The sequence below is a fragment of the Eumetopias jubatus genome, unplaced genomic scaffold, assembly GCF_037043125.1.
Source record: "Eumetopias jubatus isolate StellerSeaLion01/CBP00866 unplaced genomic scaffold, mEumJub1_p1.0 scaffold_14, whole genome shotgun sequence".
NCBI classification, from domain to species: Eukaryota; Metazoa; Chordata; class Mammalia; order Carnivora; family Otariidae; genus Eumetopias; species Eumetopias jubatus.
Genome location: NW_028274820.1, coordinates 57,102,429 through 57,117,043, shown reverse-complemented (window position 1 = coordinate 57,117,043; position 14,615 = coordinate 57,102,429). Strand labels below are relative to the sequence as shown.

General features: G+C 37.2%; 1 protein-coding gene across 1 annotated transcript in view; it reads right to left on the bottom strand.

The window, feature by feature from the left end:
• STK31 (serine/threonine kinase 31) overlaps nucleotides 1-10,412 on the bottom strand; it is a 79,121-nt gene extending 68,709 nt beyond the window's left edge. The window contains exons 1-3 of the mRNA XM_028119364.2: nucleotides 10,366-10,412; nucleotides 10,227-10,279; nucleotides 2,654-2,752 (exon numbers count right to left, since the gene is read on the bottom strand). Of these exons, the coding sequence (XP_027975165.2) occupies nucleotides 2,654-2,752; nucleotides 10,227-10,279; nucleotides 10,366-10,393 (180 nt within the window). The 5' untranslated portion in view covers nucleotides 10,394-10,412. The remainder of the gene's footprint in view (nucleotides 1-2,653; nucleotides 2,753-10,226; nucleotides 10,280-10,365) is intronic.
• Nucleotides 10,413-14,615: the final 4,203 nt, after the last annotated feature.

Sequence of the window (14,615 nt, the reverse complement as noted above, 5' to 3'; positions counted from 1 at the left end):
AAAAAGGTTTAGTAGCAAAACAGCTGATAATCAACAGCCTTAATCAATTTCAAACTCTGCAAAAGGTCACATTACATTTAGTTAAGACTTTGTAATAATACACCATTAAGTTTAACAATTCAATATAAGACAAGTGACAGGGCGCCTGGGTGGCTCAGTGTTAAGCATCTGCCTTTGGCTCAGATCATGATCCCAGGGTCCTGGGATCGAGCCCCGCATCGGGCTCCCTGCTTGGCAGGAAGCCTGCTTCTCCCTCTCCCACTCCTCCTGCTTGTGTTCCTGCTCTCGCTTTCTCTCTGTCAAATAAATCAATAAAATCTTAAAAAAAAAAAAAAGACAAGTGACAGAATTGGGGTATAACTGCAACCCAGTCTAGGTAGGGGTGGGGATACTTAGAAATCCAGAAATAGAGCTGGGATTCAACAAAGTTGAAGAATCTGAAGTTCTTGACTCTGTTAGTGTGAATAATCACAACCATCATCAATACAAGTCTATCCCAAAGAGATTTGTCTTTAAAACACAGTCAGAGAGTCGCCTGGGTGGCTCAGTCAGTTAAGCATCTGCCTCCGGCTCAGGTCATGATCCCGGGGTCCTAGGATCGAGTCCCACATGGGGCTCCCTGCTCAGCGGGGAGTCTGCTTCTCCCTCTCCATCTGTGCTCTCTCTCTCACAAGGAAATAAACAAAATCTTTAAAAAATATAAAAAATAAATTAAACACAGTTATAACCATATATTCACTCCCATTGTCCCTGGTCCCAATCTTTTCCTCTCACAGCTCCACTATTTATAGCCCATGACCTGCCTACATGATGAGAGGAAGAGAACCAATCACTGAAAAATTTATAAAGTATAATCCATTCATAAGTAACCAGAGGTGGCTGAGTAATCATTTATAATAAGAAATCCATTATTTAAAATAGTTTGAATTTTTTGTAAAGCAAGTATTTTGCATTCAACAGAGAAAAAGTGGTTATGTCTTAATTTCTTAACACTACGATACACAGTTATAGGCTACAAAGACACTTAAAAAAAAACTTAAAAATTTACAAATTACATTCCCTTATCCATTCTTATGTTCAGCTACATTCTTTCCTTCTAATTTCTTCTTTTTACGTATTTTTATATATACCATTGGGGTTTTAATTACTTTAAAATAAAAATAGAAGCAAATTATTAAAAGAAAATCAAAGTACATCAAAAAGGGTAAACGGTAAGACGTCCTTCCCAACACTTAACATGGACTGCTGAAAATAATTTTACATTTACACTAATTTTACATATATGCTAAGATATATTTATTTTTTATTCACACAAATGGGCTTACTTACATACACTATTTTAACCACTAATTCCATATCAAAATATAAGACCTAGCCCTCTCATTTAAATAACCAGAGCTGGGGCCCCTAGTGGGTTGAGCATCTGCCTTCTGCTCAGGTCATGATCCTGGGGTCCTGGGATATAGCCCCACATGGGGCTCTCTGCTCAGAGGGGGATCTGCTTCTCCCTCTCCCTCTACCCCTTCCTGGCTCTTGCTCACATGCTCTTTCTCTCTCCCTCCCTCTCTCTCTCTCAAATAAATAAATAAATCTTTTTAAAATAAATAAATAACCAGAGCTTTGAGCTGGGTAATGCAAAGAAGGCATTCATGGCACAAAATTTAAAAGAGGCACTCACTCAGAGTGCCTCCTTAAATTTTAATTTTAATTTAAATGCCTCCTCATCACTCTCATACTTTGCTGGTAAGAATGAAAACCGGTTCAATACTTTGCCAAACTATTTGGCCAGTATCTACCCAAGTAAAACATGCCTACTGTATGACTTAGCAATTCTACTCCTAGATATATACTCAAAAGAATTAATACATTCAACAAAAGCCTGTATAAGTATTTCATAGTAGCTTAATTCACAGCAGCCAAAAACTGCAAACAATCCAAATGCCCATCAAAGGACAATAAATTGTGGTGTATTTACCTAATGAAATCTGCATAGCTTAAAAAAGAACAAACTACCAATACACAAGTATGCACAATAATATGGAAGAATCTCAGAAATTCTGTTGAACTAAAGAAACCAGATATACACAAAAGAGTAAATACTGTACAATTTAAGAACAAGCAAGTGAATCTATGGTGACAGAAGTCAGAATAATAATTAACTCTTGTTAGAGGGACTACTGTCCAAGAATTGACTGAGAAAAGACCTGCAAGAATTTTTCAGGAAGATGGAACACTATCTTGATCTGACTGGTGATTATACAGATGCATACATACGTAAAAATTCATGAAGCTGTACAGCTAAGACGTGAACACATTACTGTATTTAAGTTATACCTCAATTTAAAAAAAAGAGAAAAAGATCAAACTCTTCTCCATAAAGATTACTTTTACAGATTTTTTTGTCAATTGGTATCAAAGGCAAGGATTCTATCTTGTTCACCACTGTATTATCAGTGCTTATGACAGTACCTGGTACATAGCATATAGTCCATAAGTATTTCTGAAAGAATAAATTTACTATGACTACAGTTTACGTAAGTTCTAAAAATTTGCCTCTTCTTTTCAAATACATCAAAAATTCCAACAATTATAAAATCTAAGACATAAAGTTATCAAGAGAGATGGAATAATGATATCCAAGAATATGGCTCACCTTTTTTGGATCAAGATTCCCAAAAACTGAATTGGCATGGGGACAAACTTCAGACAATGAGCAACCAATCTTCATAATGTCCTTATTCCTACTAATACTCTAGAAAAAAGAATAGCTACATTATAAGATCCAGTAAATTATTATTTGACAGTGTTACATAACTGAAGAGTTCTTTTTTTTTTAAGATTTATTTATTTATTTGACACAGAGAGAGAGATAGAGAGAGAGCACAAGCAGGGGGGAGTGACAGGCAGGCAGAGGGAGAGGGAGAAGCAGGCTCCCTGCCAAGCAAGGAGCCTGATGCGGGGCTCAATCCCAGGACCCTGGGATCTTGACCTGAGCCAAAGGCAGTACCTTAACCAACTGAGCCACCCAGGTGCCCCCAAAATTGAGAGTTCTATTAGCCTAATACTTAAAAGATTTTGAAGCTTTAGAAATTAAATCAAATTCTTACAGCAGTATTTTTCATAATCCAAATGAGTTCTTTATAAGAAATGGTTCCAGGTACAGAAAATTTTTACTTTGCAGTGAGTTCAAATTACTTGGAATTCAAACTAAGATACCAAATACTATTAAATCATAAGAGGAGGTAACTTTAAACAACTACCTCTGGATTGTACTTTAGATCAAATTCTAATTGCTCAAAATGGACACATATTTTAGTCAAATGACATGAGTCTTCTCATATACTTGTTATCATATAAAGGAAACATGTAAAAAAAAATTCAAAATGTATATCATCCTCTATACACAAATACTACAATCTAGTTAAATAAATTCATTTCTCATGGATATAGGCTAACAATTTGAAACTCCTTTAGGTGTACACTAGGATTGAACAAATAAGTAAATATACCACAGATAATGAGAGCTGGAAGAAATTACAATCAAGGGGGAAAGGCTAGTTATGAGCCTACACCGTTAGATTAGAATTGAAAGGTATGCATATGAACTCATAGTATGCGTGTATGTGTGTGTATACATGTTTGTGTGCTCATATATGCATATGTGAAAGGAAGACACACAAAAATAGAGATGGGTATATGTGTAGTTTTTACACATATATATTTCCCAACTCAGTCTGCTGAGAGGGCCTAAAAGCAATGACACTCCAGGACCAATAAGAACACTCAGTGCCCAGATCTTAATTTCTAAAACACCATTCTCCAAGAAAAGGAATCAGAGTTCCTTGGAGAGTGGCAGATTTCAGGACTAGGACAGGGAAATAAAAGATGATCCTGGAACTTCCGGTGGTGCCAGAAAGTAAAGAAATGCTCAAAAATGAAATGGGGACATGTTTAAAGGACACAGCAGCCAATGTGAACAATCTCTTGATGCCCAAAGCTAGAACAATTCAAACAACAAAATAGTGGTAGTATTGGATTATAACCCATGGAATAAATAGCCATGAGTCTATAGTAATTTAAATAATTGAATAAATGAGTGGAGAAGATACAGCTCTTCCTTACAGAAGAATTCCAACTAATAAATGCAGAAGGAATGAGAGAAACAAAATCATTAGGCAAAGACCATAGTAATAAATAATAAAATGTGTGGATGAGAAGTTGAAGGAAAACAAGATTAGATAATCTCAATGTATCTCCCTCTAAAGCATTTATTAACTACAAAAGAACAGTAACTTTCAAGTGAAGAAACCCAGCAGTGAGCACCTTAACCAAGTAGAGCAAGCTCAACATCATCAATAATGATGTATCAATATCATGAATCCCAAATATGATACACTAACAAGGACACAGTATCACTTCTGTAGTATTACTGCTAATCTATTTATGAAAAACCATCAAACAAATCTAAACTGAGGGATATTCTATAAAATAACTGACCAATACTCATCAAAAATGTCAGTCATGAAAGACAAGGATAAATAAGAGAACTGTCAAAAGCTGGAGGAGACTGAAAATACATGACAACTAAATACAATGTGGGATCCTGGAACAGAAAAATGGCAACGAAAAAACTGCTGAAATCTGAATAAGGGCTAAGTTAATAGCAAGATACCAATGTTAATTTCCTGGCTTTGATAACTGTATTATGGTTATGTAAAATGTCAGCAGTAAGGGAAGCTAGATGAAGAATATACGGAAAGACTGTACTAACAAAACGACTGACATGGGAAAAAATTCTCAACATCACTTGGGCATCAGGGAAATACAAATCAAAACCACAATGAGATACCACCTCACACCAGAGTGGCAAAAATTAACAACTCAGGAAACAACAAATGTTGGCAAGGATGCAGACAAATGGGAACCCTCTTACACTGTTGGTGGGAATGCAAACTGGTACAGCCACTCTGGAAAACAGTATGGAGGTTCCTCAAAAAGTTAAAAATAGAACTACCCTGTGATCCAGCAATTGCACTATGAGGTATTTACCCAAAGGATACAAAAATACAGATTTAAAGGGGCACATGCACCCCAATGTTTATAGCAGCAATGTCACAAAAGCCAAAGTATGGAAAGAGCCCAGATGTCCATCAACAGATGAATGGATAAAGGTGATATATATATATATATACACACACCCACAGATATGTATGTACATACACACACATACACACACACAGGAATATTACTCAGGCATCAAAAAATGAAATCTTGCCATTTGCAATGACATGAATGGAACTAGAAGGTATTATGCTAAGTGAAGTCAGTCAGAGAAAGATAAATACCATATGATTTCACTCATATGTGGAATTTAAGAAAAAAACATGAACATAGGGGAAGAGAAGGAAAAATAAAATAAGATAAAAACAGAGAGGGAGGCAAACCATAAGAGGCTCTTAATCACAGGAAACAAACTGAGGGTTGCTGGGGGGAAGTGGGATGGGGTAATTGGATGATGGGCATTAAGGAGGGCACATAAAGTAATACGCACTGGGTATTATAGAAGACTGATGAATCACTGAACTCTACCTTTGAAACTAATAATACACTATAAGTTAACTAAATTGAATTTAAATAAAAAAATTTTTAAAAAGACTACTAATTTTACGAACATCCTGTAAGTCTAAAGTTATTCCAAAATAATTAAATATATATATGTTCTTAAAAAATATATCAGCAAAATAGTAAGGCTAGAAAGAACATGATCATCTCTGATGACTGAAAAGAAACTCTGAAAGAGCCATTCCAAAGACATCGTGATGAGTATCAGTATCACCATAGAGTAAAAAAGGGAACTGAATTTAACCTGAGCCAAAACACATTACAAGCAGCCTTTGTGAATAAAACCCCAGAATTCACTCTCTAAAGTTCAGAATACACCAAAAGATTCTGCATAATCAGATCTTATAGCTATCTGGACTAAAATAAATGGAAGCTCTTTCTTTCAAATAAAGGTGAAGGTCAAACACTTACGATTCCTTCAGCTGCTACTCATCCCACTGGGCCTACCAAAAATTCTGCAGTGTACGCATATAAGTGGCTTATAGGGCAGAAATCCACAGTGGCAGAAAAGCAGAGAATATACATGAGCAGATCTTTGTCTGATCTGCCTCCACATATTAGTAAATTTCTATTTACTCTTTATTTATATCTATTACAACTCCAATCAAATTTTACAATTTGTGCATCTGCCTTTGGCTCAGGTCATGATCCCAGGGTCCTGCGAAGGAGACCCATTCCGTCGGGCTCCCTGCTCAGTGGGGAGCCTCCTTCTCCCTCTGCTCTCCCCCAGCTGTGCTCTCTCCCTCCCTCTCTTTCAAGTAAATAAAAAAATTTTACAATTTGCTTCTTGAAATAATCATTCAATTCATGTGAATGCCACTAGTAGTTTTAACCCTTAATCTCATCCATTTATAACATGTTTCCTAATTTCTTAAAATGTTTAAATTTCTACAAGGCCTCAACTTCATGGCTGAAATAAGAGGTTGGCAAATTTTGGCCTCTGTCACTTGATTTGGTAAATAAAGTTTTAATGGATCACAGCTGCATCTATTTGTTTATGTACTATCTATGGATGCCTTTGCACTACAACAGCAAAGTTGACAGAGTTGAATAGTTGCTATAGACTATATGGCCCACTATCCTTAAAATATTTACTATCTAATCTTTTACAGGAAAAGTTTGCTGACTTCTGGTTTAAATAATAGCTCCAAATTCAATCAACAGCTTCACATAGCAGTCAACTGAAATCAAAGTTTATAGCTGCACTGACCAATTACAACAGCCAATACCCACTTTAAATATAGCTGATGTGATTTGAGATATATGTCTAAAATACATACCAGACTTCAAAACATAATATGAAAAAGGAAAATTAAACACCTATAAATATATCTGTGCTGACTGCATTTTGAAATATTTTAGATATACTGAGTTAAATAAAATATATTTAATAAAATTGATTCCACCTATTTCTTTTTACTTTTTTATGTGTCTGCTAAATTTCAAATTACTTATGTGGCTCACGTATTTCTACTCAACAGTGATGATCCAGAAAAATTTTTTTTGTAAGAGATGGGGGAGGGTTAGAGATTCTTTTTTTTTTTTAACTTTGGTATTTTTTTTTTAAGATTTTATTTACTTATTTGAAAGAGAGAGAGAGAAGGGTCAGAGGGAGAAGCAGATGCCCCACTGAGCAGGGAGCCTGATGTGGGACTCGATCCTGGGACTCTGGGATCCTGACATGAGCCAAAGGCAGTCGTTTAACCGACTGAGCCACCCAGGTACCCTTAGAGAGAGAATTTTTTTTTTAAGATTTTATTTATTTATCTGAGAGAGAGCGAGCACGCGCACAAGCAAGGGGAGCAGCAGAGGGAGAGGGAGAAGCAGGCTCCTCACTGAGCAGAGAGGCTGATGTGGGGCTTGATCCCAGGACTCCGGGATCATGACCTGAGCCACCCGGGCGCCCCTCGAGAATCTTAAGCAGGCTCCACACCCAGCATGGAACCCAATGCAGGGCTAGATTTCACAATGCCGAAATCAAGAGTTCACGCTAAACTGACTGAGCCACCCAGGTGCCCCTAGAAAATCTTATTTAAGCTATGAGCTTAAATATATTGATTATCTAACCTGGGACACAGATGCTATTAATACAGTGACAACAGGCAGAGAATATGTGGGCACCCTTTAGAAAATATCTGCATAAGCAGAGACACATATTTACCACAAGTTTTCTATGAGTATCAGCCTTCTACAATGTTTTCTATATAGAAGTAAAAACTCTGGGTTAATCATATTCTTCTACAAGTTTTCTTCTCACAAATTCTATTTCCCATATTGCCAAATCATTCCACCCCCACAAAAGAGTTCTTATACCACAGGAAGTATAGACAAATGTCATTCCCTTCCCTCCCACATAATATGTAGTTCACAAAATTAAAAATTAGTAATTGTATGCATTAGAGGGATTCACCTTCTTAAATTCTGGAACAGGGGCATTTTGGTGCTTTGCTTTATATTTAAAACTAAGCAAAGTTATCTGACTTGAAGTCTGACAGTAGAAAATTGTAAATGTTCCACTAGTGCTTCCAATTTTATGATGAAAAAGCTTTGGTATCTCAAACTCAAAATTAAGCCATTAAAAAAAAATGACATTTAAAAACATAGTATCTTTTAAGAAACAATCTTATAAAAGACCCCTAGATGGGGCTGTAACTTCATAAATACAAGTACCTTGGCATATTCAGTAATTTATGCAGCCTAGATTATTGGTATTAAATTGAGTGTAATTCTGAATCCACAATTATAATCTTGCTTTCTTTTTTAAGTCAGTGTATTATGAGTACACTACTCGTAACTCAGGTAGTAAGTCTCAGCTGTGGCCATTTGTCTTCTAATAATGTCCTGTGTTAAATAATACTAAGAATAATTAGGCACTCTTATATGGAACCAGAAAAGATCCCAAATAGCCAAAGGAATGTTGAAAAAGAAAACCAAAGCTGGTGGCATCACAATTCTAGACTTTAAACTCTATTACAAAGCTGTAATCATCAAGACAGTATGGTACTAGCACAAAAACAGACACACAGATCAATGGAACAGAATAGAGAACCCAGAAATGGACCCTCAACTTTATGGTCAACTAATCTTCAACAAAGCAGGGAAGAATATCCAACAGAAAAAGACAGTCTCTTCAACAAATGGTGTTAGGAAAATTGGACAGTCGCATGCGGAAGAATGAAACTGGACCATCTCCTTACACCATACACAAAAATAGACTGAAAACGGATGAAAGACCTAAATGTGAGACAGGAATCCATCAAAATCCTTAAGGAGAACACCGGCAGCAACCTCTTCGATCTCGGCCACAGCAACATCTTCCTAGAAACATCACCAAAGGCGAGGGAAACAAAGGCAAAAATGAACTATTCGGACTTCATCAAGATAAAAAGCTTTTGCACAGCAAAGGAAACAGCCAACAAAACCAAAAGACAACTGACAGAATGGGAGAAGATATTTGCAAATGACATTATCAAAAGGCTAGTATCCAAAATCTATAAGAACTTATCAAACTCACAACCCAAAGAACAAATAATCCAATCAAGAAATGGGCAGAAGACATGAACAGACATTTCTCCAAAGAAGACATCCAAATGGCCAACAGACACATGAAAAAGTGCTCAACATCACTCAGCGTCAGGGAAATACAAACCAAAACCACAATGAGATACCACCTCACATGAGTCAGAATGGCTAAAATTAACAAGTCAGGAAATGACAGATGTTGGCGATGATGTGGAGAAAGGGGAACCCTCCTACACTGTTGGTGGGAATGCAAGCTGGTGCAGCCACTCTGGAAAACAGAATGGAGGTTCCTCAAACAGTTGAAAATAGAGCTACCCTATGACCCAGCAATTGCACAACTGGGTATTTATCCCAAAGATACAAATGTAGTGATCCAAAGGGGCACCTGCACCCCAGTGTTTATAGCAGCAATGTCCACAATAGCCAAACTATGGAAAAAGCACAGATGTCCATCGACAGATGAATGGATAAAGAAGATGTGGTGTGTATGTATGTATGTATGTGTATATATACATATATATATATATACACATACATACACAATGGAATACTACACAGCCATCAAAAAAATTAAATCTTGCCATTTGCAACATGTATGGAACTAAAGGGTACTATGCTAAGTGAAATAAGTCAGTCAGAAAAAGACAATTATCATATGATCTCACTGATATGCCAAATTTAAGAAACAAGGCAGAGGATCATAGGGGAAGAGAGGAAAAAACAAAACAAGACAAAACCAAAGAGGGAGACAAACCGTAAGAGACTCTTAATCTTAGGAAACAAACTGAGGGTTGCTGGAGGGGAGGGAGTGGAAGGATGGGGTGGCTAGGTGATGGACATTGGGGAGGGTATGTGTTGTGGTGAACACTGGGTGTTGTGTAAGACTGATGAATCACAGACCTGTACCCCTGAAACATAATACATTGACACGTTAATTTAAAAACTTTAAAAAAAGAATAATTAGGCACTGAGAATGACAAAGGTATCTATATTCTGGGGTTTTTATTTTTGTTGGGCAGGACCTGGGTTAGTGGAGGAAGGGGAGGAAGTGGAGGGAGGAGAAAATCAACCAGGCTATTTACCTGGGCCCAAAATGTTACTGCATCTTCCACATGACTTCCAACCACATCTTCAACTAAAACCAAATGAAAATGCAATAAAAATTAGAAATTAATCAAGATCATGTAGCTCTTACATCCAAAAATAATTTTGTGTCAGTACCTTTATTGTAATGCATATCTTCATCCATCTGGACAATTCCTGAAAAACTAAAACAATTCAATACCTTGAATTAAGTTCAATAATCTGTCCATTCACGGTGAATAAAGACTACATAATGTTCAAATTCCTACAAGTATGTTTTGTTCCTAAATAATCAAATTTCAAACTCTATCAAAAATGACCTCAGAGATCTTCTTCAATAATTAATTCAAATAAAATCTGAATATACTACATTCTGCAATTTCATCATATACAACCTATCTTTATAAGTATCTCTTCAGCCAAGCTTTTACAAATTTACACTGTGGTGGATATCCAGGCATATTGTGATCAGTTACATAAATCAATACTTCAGAACAATGTGCATATTCTTTAAAAATAATTGATGCCCTCCCAAAAGGAGAGCAGGACTTCTACAATTCAAACAAAAAGAAACACTGCAAATATAGAGAACAAATGCTTCAGACTGGTAATCAATTTTATTTAAAAGGTACAGTGGTGTCTACTTTTGAAAATACCCTGCAATCAGACTGCAACATGAATCAATTTTTGCCCATTACATCAAAACTAATTTTCATTACATAATAAATATACTTTCCAACTCCAAAATGTTTCAAAATAAATGTTGACTGGTTTATGATTTTATCATTAATACACTAAAATACTGCACTTTACATGCCTAAATGTTAGTTCTTTGAAGGAAACTGAAAATATACTTTTTAAGAGCTTTAAAAGCTAAGAACAGTGCTACACCAAAGTCTCAAATGCTCTTTCAACTATGGAAAGAGAAAAACTGTCACAGAAAAAAACAAAAGTCAAATAAAAATTTTTTTATTGATTTTTGTTACACCTTAAAGTTTTTTTCACATACATTAAGCACCATGGGTATATCTTCAAAACAAGTATCGTTCCTCCACTAATGGTAAAAAAAAAAAAAAAAATTTTTTTAATTGAGCAAAAAGTTGTAATACCAAGTTAGAATCTGCTTGGAGAGACTACATTTCTCTGGACGCCATTGCCTTAAATTTAGTAAAACTGAAAATGTCTGGAAATCCCAAGAAACTATAGTTTCATCTTAAAACCTTATTTTAAAAGTGGCCAAAAAGACTTTACCCACGATAATTATGAACTAATGCTGCACCTGCTTCCCGCAAAACTGGATTACCAGATGGCACTTCCAAAACTCCAATTCATGGCAAGAATTTGGAATGAGTGAGTCCAGGTCGCTCCTCGACCCATTTTATGAGGGATTTTGAAGTTTAAATGGCACAGAATTTGCGGGGAGAATTCCACCCCACTACAGGCCTGAGACCCCATCTCCACTAAGAACACTCAGGCCGGAGTTATCTGCACGCCGGTTTCGCCTCCCAGCACCACAACTCAAAAGCTGGGGTGCCAGTCACCCTCAGAAATAGGCGGGCTCCCAAGGCTGAGGAAGGCCAGGAAACGGGCCTCGCCCCATACTTGGGAGGCCTAAACGGCAACCACGGGCAAAAGACGGTACTTGAAGCGGCCGCCATCGAACCTACCAAAATGACTACTACTGACCTCACACTTTCCGCCACATAGGTTCTAGAAAAGTGCCCTCGTTCCCACATACTGGGCCCTCAGCCCTCCGCCTGCCACCGCAGCTAGCCGTCAGCCCCCAGTCGCGCACATGCAGAGACTTACCGCGCGCGCAGAGACCGCTCAGGGTCTGCGCTGCGCTTGCGCGCACGGCGCTGCGCCATCCCCCGGGCTTGCTGGGAGCCGCTGCTTCGTTCACGTGGCCACAAAGCCTGGGGCCCGGGACGCGGGCGCGGCGGGGAGGGGTGGGGCGCGCTGGGCGGGGCCCCGCACGTGGAGAGCTTTGCACAGAGTCTGCGCAGGCCAGGGATTTCTGGGCCTCTTGGCGTCACACTAGCTGGCTTGATGATAGCTTTAATTTACAAGGCTTCAAATTATGACGGAAGATAGTGGTTTGGATTTCATAGTCTTTATTAATTTGCTCACGCTTATTTCGATTTTAAAAGAGCCGAATTAGAAGTATCCCCAACATTCGTTTTACAAGACGGAAAGTGAGTTCAGTAAATAAAAATGTGATTTTTAGATTAGTAGCTTTACAAGCATTTCTCAGCCTAACCTTGGCATCAGAGCCTTCTCATGTTGCAGTTTTTTCACGACACTAAGGGACAAAAAGTAATATAGCTTAGCTGTGCAGTTATATGCAGATCTTATACTTTGTGGCAAACCTTGCACAACAGTTGAAAATTATCTCCGTTAATTTTTGGCAGCTTGAAAAAAAATTTTTTTAGTAGCTTAAGGTACGATTGACATGCAATAAACTGCAATAAATTGCACAATTTGATAAGTGAACATATATATACACATCCTCACAAGGTAACAATCATTTCCTTCACCCCCCCCCAAAGTTTCTTCATGCCCCTGTAAAATACTTGGCTTCCCCACCTACCCCATATGACAGGTTCTGCTTTCTGTCACCCTAAAGTTTGAATTTTCTAGAATTTGATGTTAATGATACCATGCTGCAAGTACATTCTGATTTCTTTCATCAGCGTTAAGATTCATCCATTTTGTCATGTGTATCAACAGTTTATTGCTCATTATTGCTGAGTACTATTCCATTGCATGAATATAACACAATTTATCTACCTTTTGATGAGACATTTTTTAACTTTTTTTTTTTTTTTTTTTTTTAGGTAGGCTTCATGCCCATCGTGGAACCCAAAACCAGACTTGAACTCACGACCCTGAAGTCAAGAGCTGGGATCAAGCGTTAGACAATTAAGGGACTGAGCCATCCAGGTGCCCCTTGATAGACACTTAGATTGTGTCCAGTTTGGGATTGTTTCAAATAAAGCTGCCGTGAACGATCATTTGCAAATCTTTGTATGGGCATATGCTTTGATTTCTCCTGGGTTAATACCTAGGAGTAGAATGGTGGAGTGATATTGTTATGTTTAAATTTTTAAGAAACTGCTAGACAGGGTTGTGAGTTCAAATCCCACATTGGGTTCCACGCTGGGTGTGGAGCCTGCTTAAAAAAAGAGAGAGAAAGAAAAGACGCTGCTAGGCTGTTTTTACAAAGTAGATTTACTATTTTATATATGCACCAGCAGTGTTTAAGAGTTCTAGTGGCTCCATATCCCCACCATCATTTTTTATGTTCAATGTTTTTAAGCTCAGACATTTATGTACAATGGAATCTCCTTGTAGTTTTAATTTGTATTTCTCTGTTAACTAAAAATGTTGACCATCTTTTAGTGTTTATTTTCCACCTGTACATCTTCTTAAATTGCCTGTTCAAACTTGTTCCCATTTTTTAAATGAACTATTTTCTTACTGAGTTTTGCAGTTTGTTATACTGTGGATTTAACTCCTTCAAATTTGCATATATTTTCTCCCAGTTTGTAGCTTATCTTTTCATTCTCTGAAAATGATATTTCAAAGAGAAGTTCTTAATTTTTATGAAGTCCAATTTATAAGTTTTGTCTTTTATGGATCATGCTTATGTGTTGTATTTAAGAAATCACCAGCAGGGTGCCTGGGTGGTTCAGTTGGTTAAGTGACTGCCTTGAGCTCAGGTCATGATCCTGGAGTCCTGGGATTGAGTCCCACATCAGGCTCCCAGCTCAGTGGGGAGCCTGCTTCTCTCTCGGACCCTCTCCCCCCCCCCCCCCATGCTGTTTCTCACTCTCTCTCTCTCAAATAAGTGAATAGAATCTTTAAAAAAAAAGAAGAAATCATCAGCTAACCCAATTCACAAACGTTTTCTATATTTCCTTCTAGAAGTTTTATATGTTTAATTTAGGCTTTGTTTAGATCTATAATCCTTTTTGAGTTCACTTTTGTATAAGATGCAAAGCATGAATCAAAGTTTATATTTTTGCATTTGGACGGCTAGTTTTTCCAGCACCATTTGTTGAAAATGCCATTATTTTTCCATTGAATTGCCTTGACATCAGTGTCAAATATCAATTGACTGTATTTGTGTAGGACTATTTCTGGATTCTCTATTCTATTACACTGATCTATTTGCTTTCTTTAATCTTTCTTTAACCACATCATCTTGATTTCTGTAGTTTTATAATAAGTCTTAAAGATAGGTACTGAAAGACTTCCAATCTTATTCTGTTTCAAAGTTGTTTTAGCTTTGCAATTCTGTTTGAATTTTGGAATTAACTTATCAATGTCTACATACCCACATGAAGTCTGCTGACATTTTTATTGGAATTACATTGAATCTATAC